Source organism: Harpia harpyja, chromosome 6 (genome assembly GCF_026419915.1).
Source record: "Harpia harpyja isolate bHarHar1 chromosome 6, bHarHar1 primary haplotype, whole genome shotgun sequence".
In the NCBI taxonomy this organism is placed as follows: Eukaryota; Metazoa; Chordata; class Aves; order Accipitriformes; family Accipitridae; genus Harpia; species Harpia harpyja.
The window spans coordinates 53,603,934-53,625,078 of record NC_068945.1 but is presented as its reverse complement, the minus strand read 5'-3'; the positions used below and the strand labels follow the sequence as shown (position 1 = coordinate 53,625,078).

General features: G+C 44.8%; 1 protein-coding gene across 1 annotated transcript in view; it reads right to left on the bottom strand.

Moving 5' to 3' along the window:
* CELSR1 (cadherin EGF LAG seven-pass G-type receptor 1) overlaps positions 1 to 21,145 on the bottom strand; it is a 178,337-nt gene that overhangs the window by 50,330 nt on the left and 106,862 nt on the right. The window contains exons 6-8 of the mRNA XM_052790173.1: positions 4,566 to 4,723; positions 3,259 to 3,422; positions 1,694 to 1,819 (exon numbers count right to left, since the gene is read on the bottom strand). Of these exons, the coding sequence (XP_052646133.1) occupies positions 1,694 to 1,819; positions 3,259 to 3,422; positions 4,566 to 4,723 (448 nt within the window). The remainder of the gene's footprint in view (positions 1 to 1,693; positions 1,820 to 3,258; positions 3,423 to 4,565; positions 4,724 to 21,145) is intronic.

Sequence of the window (21,145 nt, the reverse complement as noted above, 5' to 3'; positions counted from 1 at the left end):
AGATACTTGACATAAGACACATGGAAAAATTAGATCTTCATACAAACCTGGGGAGCTCAAAATATTTGAGGAGCTGCTACAGAAAGCAGGTACCTTGCTAGGGACAGTAATAGCAGCTCTGGGCTCTGCATGAGGTGGAACAAAGGAACTGGCCTCCATCGTTCCTTTCCCCTGTCCCTCACCCTGCAGACCCTTATTTCCAAGTCCAAAACTTAACTATGTGTCCTCTCCTCCTAAGCTGCTGCTTCTCAGGCAAGGGGACAGCCGTTGCCACCACCTAGATCTGGTCCAGGCTGAGGTATACTGTGCTAAAGTGGTTTGCAAATCGCTGTGGTGTGTGCACCTCAGCTTGGAGACCTGCTGTTCCAGGGTCCACACCCTGATGAGAGTAATCAAGAATGTCTGGTTTGGGGTAGATACATCAAAAGAACAAAATCTGTTGCAGGGAACCATCTGGAGACGTGAGCCGAGTAACAACCAGACACCGATACGGTTAAAGTTGTTCTCCCTTTATTGCCCAAATAGCGTGCTTATATACCTTGTCAAGCTAAACATCAGCTGTCCACACGCCATAAGCTAAAATATAATTGGTTATACTAACTCTGTACACACGCATAAACATAGGACACAATTGGTTATACTAACTAAAACACGCGAAACTTGTCTCAGCCTAATTGGTCAAGATAAACTGCTGAATTGAGGTTCTTCGTGCCAAGTTCCCTTTATCTTGGAATGTGCACCTGTGTTCTTCTAATTGGCATCTTTCTTTTTTTGTCTTCTTGTTTATTCTGTTCAAGGCCTTCTAAAGGCGTCTGGAATGCTTTTGCGACCGTTAGCTAAATATGTGTCCGCAACAAAAATCCTTGATCATACTGCGAACTATTCTGAGCTAAGTGTCACAGGGGAATAGCAGAAACGAAGACCTACCACATGTGCATCAGAGGCCAGAATTTGGCCTTCTGTTTCTAGGGAAGCCTTGCGTAGTTTAAGCAGGTTTTCCTTCCTGGAAGCCTTCAAGAAGACTCCAAATGAGCAACCCTCCACTAGATGTGGAGATGCCACCGTAGAGCAGGCAGCCCACTGCTGCAGTGACCCCACAGGACCCCTCATGCAGATGACTCCTCGCTTCTTTGGCAAGAAACTAACTGCAAGTTCTTCATGTCCTATAACACACCTGCTGCTCCTTCCTCATCCTTTAATGAAGTTTTACACATACACGCACATTGTGTTCAATCAAAGGAAAACCCAATAAAACTGGAAGTGCTCGTACTCAGCAGAGAGTGCCTACTTGCCAAGAAAATGGTGATTAAAACTCCACATTCATCCCTGGTTTGAGTCAAGGCCCAATAAAGTCAGCGGGATTCTTTCCACTGATTTAAAGGGGCTTAGGATCAGGCATTTTTACTATAAACAAATTACTAAATACTGCCAAGTTCTGTGGAACTACTTTGCTTATGTAAGTAAATCAACAAAAGCTGCAGTTATTCATGACAGTATGTCAGCTATCATATTTACTACATAGGTGATCTCTAAAATTATTTCAAATAGATAATGGGTAACTTTCAGTCTTAATTGCAATCTTCTGTTACCTATCCCTTAAGTGTCATAGTTTGACATACGTGCTATGAGATGTCAATGACAGGTAATGAAACGTGCACACATGACTACGCATGAAGAGGTCCTTGTATCCTACCTTGCTCGCAGTTTTTCCCTCCGTAGCGTACAGGGCACTCACAGATGTATGTGTTCCACTTGTTGACGCATGTGCCTCCATTCTGGCACCAGTTGGTTTCACAGTAGTTCCTCTGCGCTGCACAGCCTGAAATTCAGGAACATGGTTACTTTGCATGGTTTTAACAAGAAAAAGGCTCTGAATGATTGTATCTGAGTTTTTGTGTAAAAAGAAGACATGACCATTATAGGTTTGGGGTTTTTTTTAATATCCTGAAGTCAGTGAAGCAAAATGTGGATGGCAAAAGTTTACGTGAGCTGAGCAAGTGTCAAATTCATAAAGACAAATCTATCAAAGGCTATTAAATACAGTCACTGAGCTGTAAGTCTCTGGGGACTAAGAGAAAATTTTGGGGAAATATCACTGCATGCTCGCCCTGTTTTTATACTCTTCCCCTGGCATCCACTGCTGGAGAAAGGCAGATCAACTGGTGCTGTGACTCAGCACCACTGTTTGCAACTTACTCTCATCTAACTGAGACACTAACCAGGGAAAGCCGATGTGCAGTGTTACACAGTGGAGTAACACTACTATACATCATAGTTTTAAACTATACGGAAACATGTTTCCAAATGAGGAAAAAAATATCCATCCTAAAGAAAACACTTCATGGCCTCCTGATGTATATTTCCATAAGATAAAACCTTGTGTTTAACTAATATTAGAGACATAATTGTTAAAAAAGTGCTCCAAGACAAAAAGGCAATTTGAAGCTTATGCTACGACTCCCTTCTTAATCCATGATCGATGCAACATACCTAAGAACTGCAATTTAGCTCTTACACGTACCTTCAGCAGTGTGGAAGGAAGGGACTTGCCATTCTTGTGTGCAAGAGCCAGTTTGATGATGATAGAGAACATTTTGTACACCAGAACTAATCCTGATCAGGGATCCAAGGGCTGGAAACCAAATCAGAACCTCCAACAGGCTGCTTCATGAAGCAGGTTTCAGATTTGGAGGATTGCAGAATTTAATTTACAGAACAAACATAATTTATGAAGAAGTCATTAAAAACGTTGTCTTTTTCATTAACTAATCCCACTGGCTTTCAGAGCAAAGTGACATTTAAAAGGTAGTTAAAAAAAAAAGGAGGAAAAGTTCATTTAGGAGTAAATTCCTGGGTGAAACTCACAGCAATGCAGAAGGTCTAAACAAGCCCGGTCCTTTCCTGTGTGCTGCTTAATCCTGTAAGTGTGCGCTGTGCCACGGGCTATTGTGTCCCTGGCACAGGCGTGGGCTGCACCTTGCTCAAACAAACGAGGTCTGGATGCAGCCGTGCCGGTGACGCAGTGGCAGCACAATGCCCAGCAGCACCTCCAGCCCCTGCCACATGGCCTGGGGCAAACGCTTCGCATTCAGTGGTGCTAACAGGGGGACAGGGGCTGTTTCAGACTCCTCTGTCCCCTGCCTCTTCCTGGGGTTCCTCCCAGTGCTGGCCCCTTCGACATCCTAAGCCCTGTTACACACACACAGCTACAGCAGAGAGCTTTCTTGTGTTGACTTTTGAGGCGGTAGTTGCTCATACCTGGCAGAGTGCCATTGTTGGCGATGAAACTAGCCATGTCGATCGGCTTGCTGTCGATAGAGAGGTTCCTCATGCAGCCGATAAACTGCCTGTTGTGCACCGGGAAATCTTCAGGCAAGTTTGGGACACCGCCAAGGAGTAGAGGGCCAGTTAGGTCCAAAGATCTGAAGAAACGAAGAAAAGCTCATCATTTCTTGCATATGGTTTGTTTTGGTTTGTTCTTTATCTTACTGCTTCCATAAGCACATTTGAGCTGTTTAGTCTACCCGTGTTGCCAGGCACTTCCCTCTGCTACATCAGCACTTCCAGAGCTTGTAATCAAAGGACCTTCCAGAAACACCATAACTTTTAACTTAGGAGCTGTCATACGCATACAGAATCCAATGACCTATCCCTAACAGTCGCCAATATGAAGAAGAAAATGAAAATTATGGAAAAATGTGCAGCCGCAGGGCACTTCTTTCTGACTCCAGTTGCCCAGGGGCTGGCTTATGCTCCTCAGCACAAGGGTTGAGATGCTGTAGATTTTGATATAATGACTTAATTATTATACAGTGCTAACCCTTTTTAAATCCTCCGAAGATCTTAGTCTTAATAACATTTAGTGGATGCAGGTTTCACTGAATGACTCCACACTATGTGAAAAGTATATCATCTCATCAGTTTGAATTAGCCCTAATTTTTATGGTGCCCGCTTCCCTTGGGATTTTAGAGCAGCACATGTATCTCAATGGTCTTTCTGCTATCACTCGTTACTTTATATTCCCGCTATGTTGCTTCCTGTCCATCTCTTCTTTAAACTCAACAGTAGTAATCTTTTTTGGTCTTCCCTCACAGGAAAGTTTTTTCATACTTAATGATTTTCAGTGGCCTTTTCTGTATCTCCTTTATTTCTACCTCCTTTAAGATAGGACTTTTAACTTAAATGATGGAAGTAATAAGCTCTTCAGTCATTCCCTTAATTAATAAAGTCTAACATTTTATTTGCCCCTCTCTCTACGTTTTCATACTGGGTAGATGCTTCTTGGGGGCTATCCACACTGACCTCCAGGTCTTTTTTTTTTTTGCATTTTACAAGTAATTTGGGCATATGTCTGTATTTACACAAAACTGTGCATTCCACCCAGTGTACTGACACTTGCAGTAGCCTCCAATAAATTCCATCTACCAAATTAAACCTTGTTACTTTTTCTTGTTAAATCATATCTGCTTTTCCAGCTTAATTTGCTTAGTGGTTAATCACACACTGCTGACTCTCCCCTGGAAGAAAAGAATGAGTGGAAAATGCAAATGTAGGGAATCCTTACTTCTTTGAGCCGGTCTGAGTCCCCTGGGCAGCGCAGGTGTAGTTTCCAATGAGGCTCCCAAAGCGCACAGCCACTGCTGTGTCACAGTCGTCTACAGTCACCACGGCCACCTTCTCTCCAGAAGGCCCATGGGGAATTCCTAATCGCCCAATGTTGGGCTTCAAGAAATAAATGACACATGTCATACAGTGCTACGCACACATGGGATTTAAATGCTGGTTCAGCCAGCTCAACAACATACTTCTTCCTACCCCCAAAAGTGGCTAAAATAAAATATGTAAACAAAATAGCAGAAGTTAAGTTGACCTACAACATCTAGGCAAGAAAAAAACCCAATGGATGACTTCAAAGAAAGTCCACACACGCCCAGTGTGATATACAGCATGGTCAGAAGTGGCTTTGGTCTTTTCCACTGCTGAACCACTTTGGCCCAAATCACTTCAAAGAGGTGTTTTCTTACTTCTGCACATCAAACTCTAATAAATTCTGCTCATTTTGCAACTCTTCACCTCAAGTGAATGAAGTCACTTGAATTTTAACATTGTTTCTGCCCAAAGACAGAAAACCATAAAATGATATAATACCACAAGTGAGGCTAAAGGCTTAAATCAAATTTTCTCTGATGGGGGTACTCTGTCAGGGCCACCAGAAACTGAGTGCAGGTTCATAGAATCATAGAATGACAGAATGGTTTGGGTTGGAAGGGACCTTAAAGATCATCTAGTTCCAACCCCCCTGCCACGGGCAGGGACACCTTCCACTAGACCAGGTTGCTCAAAAGCCCCATCCGACCTGGCCTTGATATATATACAGCCTATAAAGGCTGTAGTGAAAGGTTGTCTGATGACTGAGAGGGAGCTCAGATGAAGACTGCTTGTTCCAGCTACAAGATCGAGGTTCACACAAAACCACTGCCCATTGCTGAGCTGGCTGAGAAGCCCCTGGTTTCTAGTCACACGAGAAGAGAGATTAGTGACCTGTGGAGTTGGACAATCAAAAATAATGGATGGATCTGAGCTTGCTCATGCAGCTGCTTTGGTCCAGGCATGCAGACTGACACCACGGGTGGTGCACGGAACGTGGGAAGAAAGTGTGTTTTAGAGTGGCAATAAATGCTCCTGTTTTCCCTCATCTCTGGCTTGACCCAGGCAGTAGGAAACTCCTGCCCACCCAGTCACAATGTGCCCTGCTGAAGTGGGCCACAAAACTACAATTATCACTCTCAGCTTCACACCTCCACTGTTAATGGCTCACTCAGCTAATTACCCCGCTAGCAGCTGTCGTTCTCCCCACTTCAGCACCTACCAACAACTGGGGAAAATCAGTGATCCCGACAGACAGGAAAGCCTATGGGACCACCGGGAATCCAACCCCAACCACCAAACTTCTGCGCCTCCACCGCAAACACATCCTTCATCTCCACTAATTTCATAACTGATGAGACGTACCCCAGTGTGACTGACACCAGATATCTGCTATGCAGAAACTCAAGAGACAGATTCCTCCAGTGGAGAAGTGCATCATGACTATTAAAAAAGAGTGCACATATAAACAGCAGCATAGCAGCCTCAGTGAAGAACTAGCAAATCCTGTAAGAAAACTGTTTTCCATGTTGAGTGTTCAGAGAGCTATGGAGTCCTAATCTACCACTGGTGCAGGATCTGAGGACTTCATGGGTACAAGAGAAGCAATGAGCTGAACTCCCCTGGCTTTGCTGCCGTTCCTCTATGGTCAAAGGGACACCCCACAGGAGTGAAGGCACCAGATCTGACCAGACACGCAGCACAACTGAAAGCCAAGAGACATTTTTGTGATGTGTTGATGAAAAATAGTTGTAACCATACGAAAATGGAAGATGGCTGTGCACCACACTGTAGTTTGCTGTATGCTCGCTTTAAAACATATTGCTCAACTGCGTACTGAAATCCCTTATTTGCACAGCAAACAAGGAAGCAGTAAGGGGATAAATGCCTGTTCTTTCTGTTTTGCTTGTACACACATAAATTTGTTAAAACACCTAAAGCTACTTTCATCATCTGTAAAGAGATACAGATTTATTTCTAAGGGTAATTATCCCAATGTATAAAAAACATTTAAAAAATATGTTTCCTGGTGTCAATTCCAGTTGGAAAGTATTTTCCATTTCCTCTAACAAGAACTAATGTGATCACAGAGTTTGGTAGTTATACAGTATAAGGTTTTGACCTCTCTTGAGTGATAGTAAGGCAGATTTTATTTTTTCCGATACTCCCTGGACTTTGCCACTGCCTAGCTTGGAAAGACAGGAAGCATACATATTTGCAGTGCTGAAAATGTTATTGTATGCAATGATGGCAATGTTCGTGAGCAGCTTTTCAAAGTAAGTGAAAAAATACATAGGAAATTAACCAACCGACAGGCAGACCTTCCCTTCCAAAATTAAAATGTTTACATTCTGGGTGCTACTTCTACTCATTTGGAGGAATGATTCGATTAACATTTATGTTCTTGTGCTTCACTGAAATAACCTATTGTTTCTTACATGGGAGCCTTGACAAAGGCAGGGTATTTATTCTCGCAGCAGGGGGGATCTGCCTAATGTTAATCAAGATTGCAACCTGATGAGACTCAGCAGTTTGCAGCTGCTCCTTCACAGTCAACTAGCTGCAGTGGTAAATTGATTTTTTTTCTACTTTTATTTAACATAGAAACTGCAAAGTGGTTCTCTAGATGTTGACTGTTCATTGCAGTGCAGATCTCTGGCATCTCTTCAGCTCTGATGACCATACAGAACCATAAGCTGATGAATAAGAAATGGAAAATTCCGGTGAATGAAAAGAGACCATTCAAAAGAGGCAGTTCAAACCATACTTAGTTCAAACACGTAGTGATTTTCTGACCATGTTAAAAGGCTCACTTGACAGAACAGGCTTTTCCCCAAATGGAAGAATATGTTGCCGGGAAAGGAAAGAGAGATTTTCTGACATGGACTCTTTTTTCTCTTATATGTGGCAAGTACCACACTACTCATCTTAGCACCTAGCACAGGGAATATTTTATAACTGAAATAATGTGAAATAAATAAGAGACTGGAACAGAGGGAGCTTAAGTTAGGAGTTCCTTCAGAATTGAATCATGAAACTGATTATATTCATTTAATATTTTGGTTAATACTAAATATAGTTTGCTGGTGATGCAAAGTATATTTGGAGCATCATAGATTAAAAAAAGAATCACTTTGAATAGCTGAGTGCAAGAAAGAGAATTAATCACACAATATGAAACTTGGGATCTAATGACAAGAATTCCTATTGCAGGCTCAGACATCATCCCCTATGAATGATGAAAAATAAGAAAAAAACCCCTATTAATTGACTACAAAACAATTATGAACCATGGTGTAATTAAAAGGTAAAAAACGCAATACAACAGTGGGTCATTGCAATGATGGGTATGAGGGAAGTTTTATGACACTGAACAGGATAGAATATTGTGGGCAATTTTGGTTTCATTTATTAGAAATAACTTCCAACTAGAGTAGATGCACAGAACCACAGCCAGGGCAAGGGAAAGCTTGCCTTACCTAACAGGCAAAATGGACTTGGCGTGTTTAGCCTAGCAAAGTAAAGGCTGGGGAAGGGGTTTGGAAATCAGAAGACGCTATCATTGCAATGGAGACAGTACAGGAACAAATGGGTATAAGATGCCCACGAGTAATGTAGGCTGGAAATCTCCAGGTGATTCTCAGCCATAGAAGGGGTCATCTTTGGGAAAGTAGCAGGGGCAAAAATTAGAAAAAAGAACTTAATTTCTTTGTGATTATAAAAGCTGGCGTTAGCAGAGGACTGGCCTACGTTTGAAAGAAAATAAATAACAGTAAGTAGCACCTGGAAAATACACAAGAAAGTGAATTGCCAACACTAAATGATAGCACACACATTTACATTTCAGGCATGATCTTTGCCTCTGTGGAATCCTACTGGAGCAAGACTGATCCCTAACAGTAGGAACAGCTAACACTAACCAGCATTAATTCACACTATTATTTTCTGGAAAGATGTTCAAGGAGTTAAAAGCCAGACTTTCATCTGGGTACTTAACAGTCCTTTCTGCCTGTCAGACTCATCTCCTGAAACACCATGCTACCCGAAAGGCAAGTTTCATTAGCTGTGCCAATTCTGCACTCGTGAGTAAATGTGCAATGTGGTGTACAGGAATTTACCAGCATGACCCCCATTAATGGTAATGCAAGTCATGTAACTGAGTTCCTGCTCATGGGGCTGAAAATTTACCTTGTGCTGCCTAAGCCCAAAGGCTGCCTTTTTACTTAGTGCTTGTCCAGAAAGAGGTCGGGATTCAAACTTCAAAGACCACATGCTGTAAAAGTGAGTGCAAGAAGAGGTACCAAACAGTGCCAGAGAGAGAGCTTGGTCTCCCTTAAACAAACTATGAAAGACATGGATTCATCTTGAACTCAAAAAGAAAGGGAAAAAAAGCAGTCCTGAGTGTTGCAGTGTATTATCACCATCACACAGTGATTCTTCAAACTTTGTGTGCACACCATATTAAAGTACATTGTGTTCGTTGTACTGACCCTTATGTTTTCTCGGTATAATCACATACAGAGTCACTTGGAGAAGAGAAAGAAGCAGCCCTGACTCAGGATCCACACGTGAGAGAAGCCACCTACCTTTCTCTCTATCTGTAAAACCAGACAAACCACATTTATGTTCCTCAAATAATGGCAATTAGTACCTAAAATTGTACCCAATGTCATGAAACTTAACTTTGCCTCACTGAGCTTTCACAAAGAAGATGAGTGGTTCTGATCTATGGGTGGACAATCTCAAATCTCGCGTCTAACCCATGACGTTCTCCCTTGCCCAGACAGAGTCACAGGCAGACTGCAATTGCGGGAATGACAGTCGACTAGGATGTCTTTTGAAAACTGCAGCTCCCTTTCTGACTGTAGCAGAGTTAACAGTGAGACTCATCTACTGTCCTCAGTGGTGACGGAGAAGTGACCTTCTCAAGCTGCAGAGGTGCATGTAACTGCCTTTGGCCGCCTGCAGTGACTTTCTCAGGTTGCAGTGAGAGAATGCCACTGTGAAGGTATTTTACTAGCGATGCCAAATCTGATTTTCGTGAAACCCAAGTATGGAGCAATGAACTGTTTGGACTTCTCCCCACAACTTGAACAGAAAGAAACACATGTAGATTCTCCCAGGTGCATGTAAAACCCTCAGAAGCTTAATCTGTGAACTTGTGTTTTATAAATGGAGACCAGATAGAGGAGAGAAAGTCATCAAAACACATCTGTTTTTTAGTTCGCAAAACTACTGCACAAATTACTCCCATTCCACTTAAAACATCAGACATGGATATTCTCATGTATCTCAGTTTCATTTGGATCCTCTATTATTTTGAAATAAATATTTAAACTGTGAGAGCCCACACAGTTACTTATTAAAGACACAGATGGTCTAACGATGCACAGTGAACAGAAAAGACATACAGATTAACGGACAATGGAAGCCTTGTCTTAAATACTTAACCGTTATATTTTTACATTATGAACACTACTATTTTCAGAAGTCACGATGCAAAGTCGTTGGAGAGGTTTAAGCAAATAGTCCAATCTTTGGTAGACTTATATTGAATTAAACCAGACTAGATACTGTACATGTAATAGTAATACTACAAAGCGCAAATGTTTGTTTAGTCAATCAGCAGCAGTGGTGACACTCAGACTCCTGGATCTCACCCTTTTATTAGTTAATCTGCAAGATAATAGGGCTTTTCCAAAGGTCCCACAAACATCTCTTCCACCAGAAACACCTTTTTCCGACTTCCATTCTTAGATAAAAAACTGCCAGTTGACTTTTCGCACAGATGGAAAGGGAGAGTGGTTTTGGTCAGCCACAGGAGAGTGTTCCAACACCACAGATATTCCCTGAACTCAAACTGAAAGCTGTGCTCTCCAGTCTGAACCTCGGCCATGAGGACTTCCGCCTGCTTTAGCCACCCCATTGAGTCTTTTGAAGGAGCTGAGGAGACAATTCAGCAGCAGACTGTAAGTATGCCCAAGATTTTGAGAACACAAACTGGGAACGCTTGCAGAGGAGACACAACCCACTTCGTTATGCTTGGCATGAGGAGACCTGTTTTCTTGGGGGACAGATAAAACGTTGCATATTGTAAATACAGCATTTGCTCAGCTCACTGTACACATTAAAAATATATTTTAGAAGGTTGGTCTTTTAGCAAAATGCTTTGTGTGGCATAGCTTAACATGCAGAGCTTGGTTTGTTTGTCTTTATTAAAAAGTGCAAATGTGTAAAAAGAAAAGCTATCCTGAAGTCAGTGCCAGCCTTTCAGTGCTTCCAAGAGTTTGCTTACCGGACAATAAGTTACCCTTCTGTTTTTGTTAATCAGTAGCTAATGATTTATTGACTGTTTGGAGTGGTTAAAGGTTAAAAAGAATCTGTTTCCTAGTTATTTTTAAAACAAAAAAAGCACTCCTCTGCATTGTTAATGTGCTGGTTCAGACCCCACCATCCCCAAAAATGCTGGATGGAAAACGCCTCACATTCATACCCTTTGGGGCTCTTTGCTTTCTAATGCTTCCAGCTACAGCAATAATGGGAAAAAATGGAGCAACTGGCATCGGGTCCCGCTGGAGGCTGCTGCTGGGGCTCTGGCCGCCGCCGGGGTCCCCCCTCACCAGTTCCCTGGTGCTCATTAGGCAGCCTGCCAGCCGCCCTGGCTCCTTCGTTAACCCGCCGGCCTCTGCTCTGCTATCTGACGCGGGGAAGGGAGAAATCCCCTCTGATTCCCAGGCGATGCTGTGCTGCTTCAGTGGTCAAAAAGCTCATTAAGAGCCCACAGCGGCGGTGATCTCCTTGGGCGAGCGGCCGGAGCCTGGCCCCCCGCAAGGAAAATAAATAAATAAACAGGAAAAAACAAACGGGGAAAGCACTGTGCTTGCAGTCCCAGGGGGAGAGACTAGGAAATGCCGGAGAAGCTGAGCACCATGGCATGGATTTGCAGACTGTTCTGATCAATCGGGAAACTCCAAATTAGGCCAGATTAGAGAAACCATCAATGTTAATCTCTGCTTTTTAAAGTTTCCCCCTACAGCTTTCCAGTGCACCTTTAAAATAAGGCGGTGTGAAGAACTGAGAACCTTTTACACATCCTGATTAGTCACTAGGGAAAGGCAGGACAAATCACTTCACATAACCCCCTTACACCTTTGATGTATGTATCCCCTTTATTCCCTGAATATTTTAATGGCATTTCTTTATATAAACTTGGCTCAAGTCTGTAGAGAAACATGAGAGACTGTGACAGTGAAAAGGAAAAGCAAAAAGCTTCCCATCAGTGAGTCAAAAATGCAAATCCTGAAAAGCCACCAGACCAGTTCCTTTTCCTAGACAAACTCCCTGAAAAAAACAATCATCAGGATCCAGCCTGGGCCACAAAGTCAAGCGAGTTTTACTAGCCTGATTTATTATCTCCTTCACGGCCACAACCAGAGGCTAAACTTTGATATTCAAAGCAGGAGACTTTCGGCACAGCTATGAGACCTGGCACGTGTGAACAGCGCTGCCCAAATAGCTGCTGCTGTTACACTGGTAGGGCAGAGATGGGGAACAGCCCTCCTGTCCTACCATGCGGCAATGGCATGGTGAGGCTGTGAAAAGCCATGGTTACACATACACAGCATCCAGACATGCTCCTTCCCTCCACAGAGCGTGACCAGTATCTTAATAAGTATCATCCAGATCCTGCAAAGGGTATATTCTTGGATTTGACTAATTTTGGCAAAGGCTGCTGTAGTGCTGATGGGAAGAATGAGTTTTCCCTGCTTGCAAATGGAAATCTTATCCTCAAATTTGTATTCCCAGATGCTTCTCAGCTCTTTGATGCTGAATCAGTGTCACAGCAAGAAGGACCTGTTTTGGCTGCCGAGAGACCATGCCCACTCCTCAAGAAAACATCCAGCTTTCTGCATGGGAGACACCACTCATCATGGTGCTCTGCTGCTGCAGGTCCCCTTGTCCACCCTCTGCAGCCCTCTCCTCCCCTCTGATCTGCCCCTGTGGCTGGTGCACCTTCTCCCTGCCCTCTCCTGCCCTCTGAACACTTTTTCTGCCTCCCTGCCTTCTACCAACCCTTCCACCAACCAGGATGCTCTTCCAGCATCCTTGGAGAATTGGAAGAGGAGAGCACGTGAAGGATGCTGGAAGAGCATCGTTGTTCTCCTTCACGTGCTCTCCTCTCCCAATTGAGCAAACCCTTCTCCCTTTGCCATTTGTCCCTATCTATCTGCCAAAGTACCACTCTCAAATATTTTTGGCTTTATATAAATCTTCTATGTTTTACAACTTAATTTTGCATCCAGGATGCAAACGTTATTGCTGTCAGAGTCCAAGAAATACCGACAAATAGTACAACATGGCACTTATTCACAGCAACTAACTCCTCCTTGGACTCAGCCCTGGTGACACCTTGCCAAGCAAACTGCTGCTCAGTGTGGGTGATGGGGACGCAACTGGGTCTATAAAATCCAGGAATCCCACGCTGCTCTGTGGGCTACCCCCTCCATGGCTGGATCTTTGTGAGGGTCTCTTGGTTCACACAGACCCCTGCGTGGCCAGGTAATTGCGTAGTGCTGCTTCCCCTCACTACACAGACAGATGCAAAATACCTGAAAAGTTACTGCAAGTCAGTGAGCTACTGTAGATTTACTGCGTGATTAAATGGAGATAACAGTGCACTTCAAAGAACTCGCACCGAATTCCTGAGGTGCCATTTCAATGACTCCGCTGGCTTTGCAGAAGCCCTGCCAGGCTGTGCTGCACAGCACAACCTTCAAACACCGTCCTCAGGGCCTTATGGTGAGCCCATGGCCATTCAGACTCTGCCAGCTCTCCTGGAGGTCCCTTGCATCTCCTTAGCCCTCAGGAGGAGCTAAAAATCACCATTTAGGGAGGTGCCATTAAACCTCCGAGGAGTTTCCTGGCGTGGAGGTGTTAGATGGCTTGAGTGAACCTGGGCTTAAGGAGCACCGTCGGGTGCCACGTTCTCCAGGGCGATCTGAGAGCCCCACACCATGAGGAAAGCCATGCAGCTGAGACCCAGCTCAGGTGTGGGGGGGATGCAGACCTATAAGTGGCAGTGCTGTAACTGGGCACACAAGTCAAGCCTTTAAAAACCTGGGAGGAGTGAGAGGAGTAAGTGCTGAGCAGCCTTGCCGAGGATGGGGCTTCCAGAAGAGCAGGGGCTCGGGCTGGTTTTGACATGATGCGGTCTCTACTGTCACTCACAGAGCAAAAACCCTGGGGACGGTTTCTGAAAAGTTACTGTTTGCATTTGCGTATAAAATCACCTCCACAATGACTGTTTTCAGGTGGCGCTTGCAAACTCTGGGAGAACAACACTTCCAAAAGCAGGTGGGGGAGAGAAAGAGCCAGGCACTGGGTATGTGCTTGCCCTCCTCTTCCCCAGCCACTGAGAGATTTCTCGGAGCTGTCACGGAGAGCTGAGCAACTCAGGGCTGGGGAGAAGGACACACTTTGCATCTCAATGACCTCCAAATGACTTTCACTGCTTTACACTTTCATTTCCCGAGACAGAGATTTAGAGGCGAGTTATTTGTTATTTCATGTCAAGACAATGGAATGTCACTCCGCCGCCAAATCCTGATTTCCTTTCCCAGATATCAATCACTTCACACTTACCCTTTACCAGAAAAAAAAACCCCAAAATCAACAAACCCAATTACTACTAATTGAAATCCACATGAGTAAATATCGGTGGAATTGCAGGGAGGGGCTTTTAAAGTTCAGGCTCACATGTGCCTGTTCTGCAAGGGCAGATCAGCTGCACCCCATTACACCCACAAATACCTGCAAGGGCTTCACAACCACATCTGAGCAGGACCAAGAAAAAGTAAGTATTAGCCAGGCAGCCCTTCAGTGCTTTTCAGGAGATGTTAAGAACATAAATGGTTGCCACAGGCCAGACCAAAGTCCTGCTGAGCAAGTGGTAGATGCCATGGAAGAGCGTAAGAACAGGGCAAGTGTGCAGCAACACTTCTCCTGCCCTCCTGGCTCTTGGCTTCTCACCTGTAATACTGCAGGCTGGAGCTCGAGATGGGTTTCCACAGGATCCTGCCACATTTGATAGATGGAAGGGACTCATGTTATCATCTAATCAGCCTTTTGCCTTATACAACCACAGAATATCACCAGTGAGTCCTGCCTCAGTAACATGGCTTGCACCCGAGCTGAATTTTTCCTTTAGGAAGGGAAATACTGACTTGATTTAAAGATTTCAAAGGACAGTGATACCATCTGAACTGTGGGCAGATTATGATGCGGATTATATACCTTCACTATTAACAATATTGTATATTACTTCTCATCAGAATTGTCAAGCTTCAGTTTCTATATATCAAATCTATGGTCTTATCTAGACTAGGACTTTCACTGATGATCCTCTGGATTTGGGTGGAAGAGGATGAATTTGGCCTCAGCAAGGATGGGAGTCTCTGAATCTTCAGCCAGAATGCCAGGAAATGACTCATAAACTGAACTATTTTTGCAGAGATTACCTTTTCTTGTGGCATTTTAAAAATTGAGTTCTGAGCATGTAGGAAATGACGTGTTTTACATTCAGACACGAGGAACATATTTTATGTGTTTGACTAGAACAACATTTTGAACTTTAAATGTAAAACCCTGGCATGCATTCAGCAATGGAAAATCTAATTTCTTTCCCTTCCTTTAGCTGCTTGTAATTTTAATTGCTAGTTTTTTTAAATGGCCACGCCCACTAGCACCAAAAATACATAGTACAGGTAAATAGTACAAATGCATAGCTACAAATTCCTCATACCCTCATACTGCATGTGTGCCTCCAGCACTACCTACTACGACATTCTTCACAAGTATACAAGCCTGCCCAACAAAAAGCACAATAATCTGTTGATACAGTAACTTTTGTTCTTGTAAGAAAGTTGTGAAAAAACTATCATAAACTGCATCTGGCTAACAATACTGGTAATCCAGTAAAAACTCCTTGACCTCTTGAGTTGAAAAGTAAATGAAACATGCATATCCCTCAGGATGCTGGTTAAAAATTTTGGTTGTGGCTAGCAAAGAAAGGTGACTTTTTCACTTGAATTGCTTTTCTTCCTCGTGTAACTGAAGAAACCCTGGCAACTTTCTCTGTGAAGAGGCCCCACACTTACGCAGGTAACCACAGATAAGTCCTTCTCAAAATTATAGAGCTAATGAATTGACTGCGGTTATGCTCCCAGTGTTTTTGGCGTCCTGCAAATTTTCCCGTGCTTAAGCTACGGCAGAACTTTTGATCCCGTGAAAATGCCGTAGAAGGAAAGGCATCCAGCACAAATTGATGATCTGGTGAAGTATACCACCAGTGCTCTCCTGGAAGTTAGCACTGTCCACTGCCTTCTCCTCACTGTGCCACCTCTGATCTCTACAACCTTGCAGTACCTTCTGCTATTAAATATTAAATATTCACAATAAGATGGGTGATAAGGAAATGATAAAATTAGAAATATGGCTAAGTCTTAATTAAGAATACGTGATTGGTTTTAAAAGGAAGCGCTGAATTTTAACATGCTTTCTGCCTTGCACTCTTGAGAGAGCCTTTAAAAGCTGTATTGGCACTTCTTAAGAGATATTACGAATTTACATTTGGAAATGCAGAGCCACAAAATTGCATTTCTTCCTGGAAAAATATGCCCGGTTGTTCCTAACTGAATGACATTTTCAATATTTGCAGTACCCCCATGCCCCGCCCCAAATATTTGCTTAACATTGCAATTAATGTTCTGCATTTTTTCTTTACCAGACAATGCCAAGCAATGCTAGAGCGGGCCTGTGTTGATCACGGATGCTATAAACACAGCAAGTCACTTGGAGCCAGTAAAATCCGAACTCTGGCAGGGCCCACATCTGATCAACAGTGGCATTATCATAATCTTCAACAAGTGCATTGTTTATTTAGAAAATCTCCCTCAATCCCTTAACAAATTAGTCTGGAAGCCACCAGGAGGATTAACTTCAGAAATTCTACCTCCAATCGCAATTACGTCTGCTCAGATGTCACCAGCGATAGACATTTGCATAACTCATGCCCAGCCTTTATTACTAATTGTACTTCCAGTGATTTTACTTCCATTGGGGTCTGTCTTTTCCAACTGAGTTACAAAATGCAGCACTCGGCAGGGGCAACCATGTCCCAGTGCAAGAGGTGCTCCCCGGCACAGGGCGTAATACCTAATACCTATCTAAGAATTTAATTGCCAACCACTTTTCCTGACTGTTCAGATTCAGAAGTAAACGATACTGGATGGTGTCCTGGATACTTTCAGGGCAAAGTCTTTCACCTTGGGTCCAATGACTAAAAGTTACGCCTAGCTGGTGGCAGCTATGTGGCTTTTCTCCAAGGAGTTGGCAATCCCTATTCAGCGGCAGGCATGTGTCTGCCTCATAAATCACCCACAGTGCTGGCAGCCTAGTTGGCAGGCTCGGCAGGGAGACCAAGAGCTGAGCAAACAAGGCTTTTGTGCTGGAATGGGAGCCTCCCGCCTGAGGGACAGTGCGGCGGCAGGGTGGCATGGGGAATCCTGCGCTGAGCCACTGCGTGATGCTCCTGTTTGCCTGAAGGTCCTGGGGGACAGGGCACCGCACACCCAGAACTTCTAATGAGAATTAGTCCCCTTTATAGGAGAGAAAGCAGTAACCAGCGTCATCCATGTCTTCTGATGCAGTTGTCACAATGTGAGAGTCACTAAAATGTTGATATCTGCCTTTTTTTTTTCCCCAAAGGCAAAGGGGCAGGATCAATTATCAGTCCTGAATAAAAAATAATTATATTTCCATAACACGTGAATTTGCCATCATCAGAGAGGGTCTGTGTTTTCAGAAGGAAACGAGATAACCAATCTGTCACCTCCAGAGGCACCCAGTGCAGAGGCACATCTGTCATAGCCAGCAGGGTTTGTGCTCGTCTCCGCAGCAGACCGGCAGAGGTTGCCGTATTTCATCCCAACCTTTTCAAAACAAAGTGCTACATTAACCTCTCCAACACAGACCAGCACCACTCCCACTGCCTGTGACTGCCCATGCCGCTTGTGCTTATGCAAGGGGTTTGGATTAAAGGGCAGGTCCTGCCTGCCCCTGCCCACGGCAGGGGAACGCAAGTGGCCACCGAGCTTCCAAGCGCCCACGAGCGCACCAGCGCACAGCCCTGTAGGTCTTGACTTTTAGGGTACAGCTGTGTCACCCCCCCAGTGACTGGTGGCTGGATGAAATGTGGTCCCAGCTGGCTCTTGGGTGGGAGAACAGGGGTGGACCTGAGTTTTTAAAAGGGAAGTTTTGCGTACGCATCCTCAAGTCCTTCAGAAACGCTCTGCCTCTGGCCACTGCTGGGCAGTTGCACAACACAGGCTCCCAGAATCAAAACAGACGGTCTAGTAAAACAAAGGCAGAGATGAATGTTAAGAGATTTGCTATAATCCTAAGGATAATTCAGCTAATGAGTGGCAGGCATAACGCATGTAAGAGTATGAGAAAATGCAGGGGTTGTACAAGACTGAACCCAAGAGCTTATGCTTGCTATGCGGTCAGCTGAAGCAGGTGCTCTGTATGAGCAAGGCACGCTCCAGCAAGACACATCACGTGTCTATGGTAAATTCTTGCCATCCTTGCTGCAGCGTGCAACTGCCCCCTCCACACTTGCTGGTGGACCCTTATGGCTGCTGCGTACTCCCCGTTCCCACCACCTCTGCAGCTGCCCCGCGAAACTGCTGCTTCCGTGCTTCCCTTGGGAGCTCAATGGTTTCACCGGGCTTTCTGTCAAGTCTGTACGTTTACCCACCCTTCTCCTTTTGCTAGACCAGAAGCTGCCATTGGACTGCAGATCTGGAAGGCACTTGTGCAGAAAAGTCTTTCAAGCAAAGAAACTGGCTTGATTTAGAAAACAGGACCCCTGCCCCCCCAAAAAAACCCCAACAAACCCAAAACCCAACAACCTTCCCTTTACATCTCCAAGTTTGCCAGGCAGATGTTGCAATTTTTGTCTGAAGGTCTTTGCTCCCATCCATTATAGAAAGTCTTTATCCTAAAGTTGCTGAACACCTGGCCTGTTGTAAAGTGCTTCTTATTTCTTGCTTAGCGTCATGGTTTAACCCTGGCAAGCAGCTAAGTTCCACCCAGCCACTTGCTCACTCCCCCTGCAGCAGGATGGGCAAGAGAATCAGAAGGGTGAAAGTGAGAAAACTTGTGGGTTGAGATAAAGAGAGTTTAATAGGTAAAGCAAAAGCCAGGCACACAAGCAAAGCAAAACAAGGAATTCATTCTCTCCTTCCCATCAGCAGGCAGGTGTTTAGCTATCTCCAGGAAAGCAGGGCTCCATCAAGCATAATAGTTACTTGGGAAGACAAATGCCATCACTCCGAACGTCCCCCCTTCCTCCTTCTTCCCTGCAGCTTTTATTGCTGATCACAATGTCATATGGCATGGGATACCCCTCTGGTCAGTTGGGGTCAGCTGTCCTGGCTGTGTCCCCTCCCAACTCCTTGTGCCCCCCCAGCCTGCTCGCTGGTGGGGTGGGGTGAGGACCAGAAAAGCCCTTGGCTCTGGGTAAGCACTGCTCAGCAGTAATGAAAACATCTCTGTGTTATCAACACTGTTTTGGTCACAAATCCAAAACATAGCACCATACCAGCTACTATGAAGAAAACTAACTCTATCCCAGCCCAAAGCAGTACAGTTGGACATGACAAAAATTGCACATGGAGACGGATAGTGTGCATGGAGTGAAGGTGGGTGGTTTGGAACAGACCTGCAGATGCTTTTCATTTTATTTTAACAGTAAGAGCATTGACTATCTTCCAGTAGATATACTCTCGATATATGCCTCTTCAGACATCTGTATTCACAGGGCTCCCATATGACATTCCTTGTTCTGACCAACATATTGCCTGACTAACTACAGGAACCGCACCAACTGAAGCCCTGATCTGGCCTGGGGCTGCTTTTTTCTTGCTGTCTTTTCCTCCATGACCCTGTCCCTCCTTCCACTTCATCCCCTGAGTCCCAAGCAAGTGCAGATGGGCTCTGTTCCTCTGTTGCGAGCAGCTTCATTCCAAGTCTACCTAAGCTGGCAGCAGTCCCAAATCCACACCATCAAGACTCTCAGCTGCCCCCAGGTCCATCCGGAGCCCAGCAGGGCACACAGGCTCTGCCCAGCAGCGCTGGAGAGCCACCACTCAGATCGCACGAGCAAATGGGGATCACTGAGCTCTTCTCAGATACGGAGCTAGTTGGTTTTGCCCAGACGTATGCTGCCTCCCAGCATCAACAGCCAGTCTGTGGGGCACTACTAGTGATCCACAGCATGGAGGATTTGTGGATGTAGACTCAAAATGGTAAGCTCTGCTGGCGCCGTAGCACAGCTGTACAGGCATGGCTAAATAACTCTTCGGGATCAGCTTTGGCCCCGAGGAACCCACAGGTGAGGGAGAATGCTGCCTTCCCGCCCACTCGCCCGCCGGCTGAGAAGCACAAGGGGAGAGCTGCAGCACGCACCCGAGGTACGGAAAATCAATTACAGCGTGGGACTTGGCACGGAATCAGAGGGTGTTCTGGCACCTGGGAACAGCTTTCAGCTGGTGGGTGAGGGATAGATCCTCCCTGGGAAGGAAAGGTAATGGCAAATTCTAGTGTGCGAGTGGGCTGAGAGCTAAATCTCTACAGCATTAGCTCAGTCTTCGGTGATACTCAAGCTCCAGCTTGCCCCAGATGAAGGCCAGTTAACTCAAGAGAAACCATCACTTAACACAGGCAGGACTTTTTCAAAAGCATATGAGTCTGATTTAGAGCAATGCACCTCCTGTGCTTTGAATTCACAATGTACAGAAGATCAACCCTAAGCAGCCCTCATTCCTTTTAACTTTATCTCTAACTGAAGAATTTGCTTGTTTTCTCCAGCAGCTGTCTTCAGGCTAAACGCAGGTCTGGGCTCTGCTGGGTGGGAAGCGCACAGGGATGGAAAGCAGCAGGTCCCTGCTAACTGTAACCGTGTGAAAGGGTGGGCTACTCCCAAGACAGTCAAGCATCTGAAACAACAACCACGGCACTTTTCAGTCTAAAGGCATGCAAGGAAGGAGTGAAAGAACGGCAGGTTACTATCGACTATCAAACACGAGAAGAAACCTTAGCCCAGTTATGGAAAAAGGGTAATGTTTGTCCTGAATATCTCATCCTAGGAGCCTGCAGGCTCAAGTGACCAGTACAGTGGAGACACTCTCCATCCATCATTTTACACCTCCTGACCACAGAGGAGGATCCCATGCACACACACTGCCCGGTCGTACAGTCATTACTTTTGTGAGTCATTCTGTGAGTCATTCAGGGATTTGTTCATCCCATCCCCCAGAATTACTGTACTGCACATCAGACACTCGGTGATAGCGTGCCTCTCTCTGCTCTTCTCAGGTTTTCTGTCATTTAGGTAAAATTATCCTGTGCTCCCTTAAACAGATGCAGAAGGAGCTC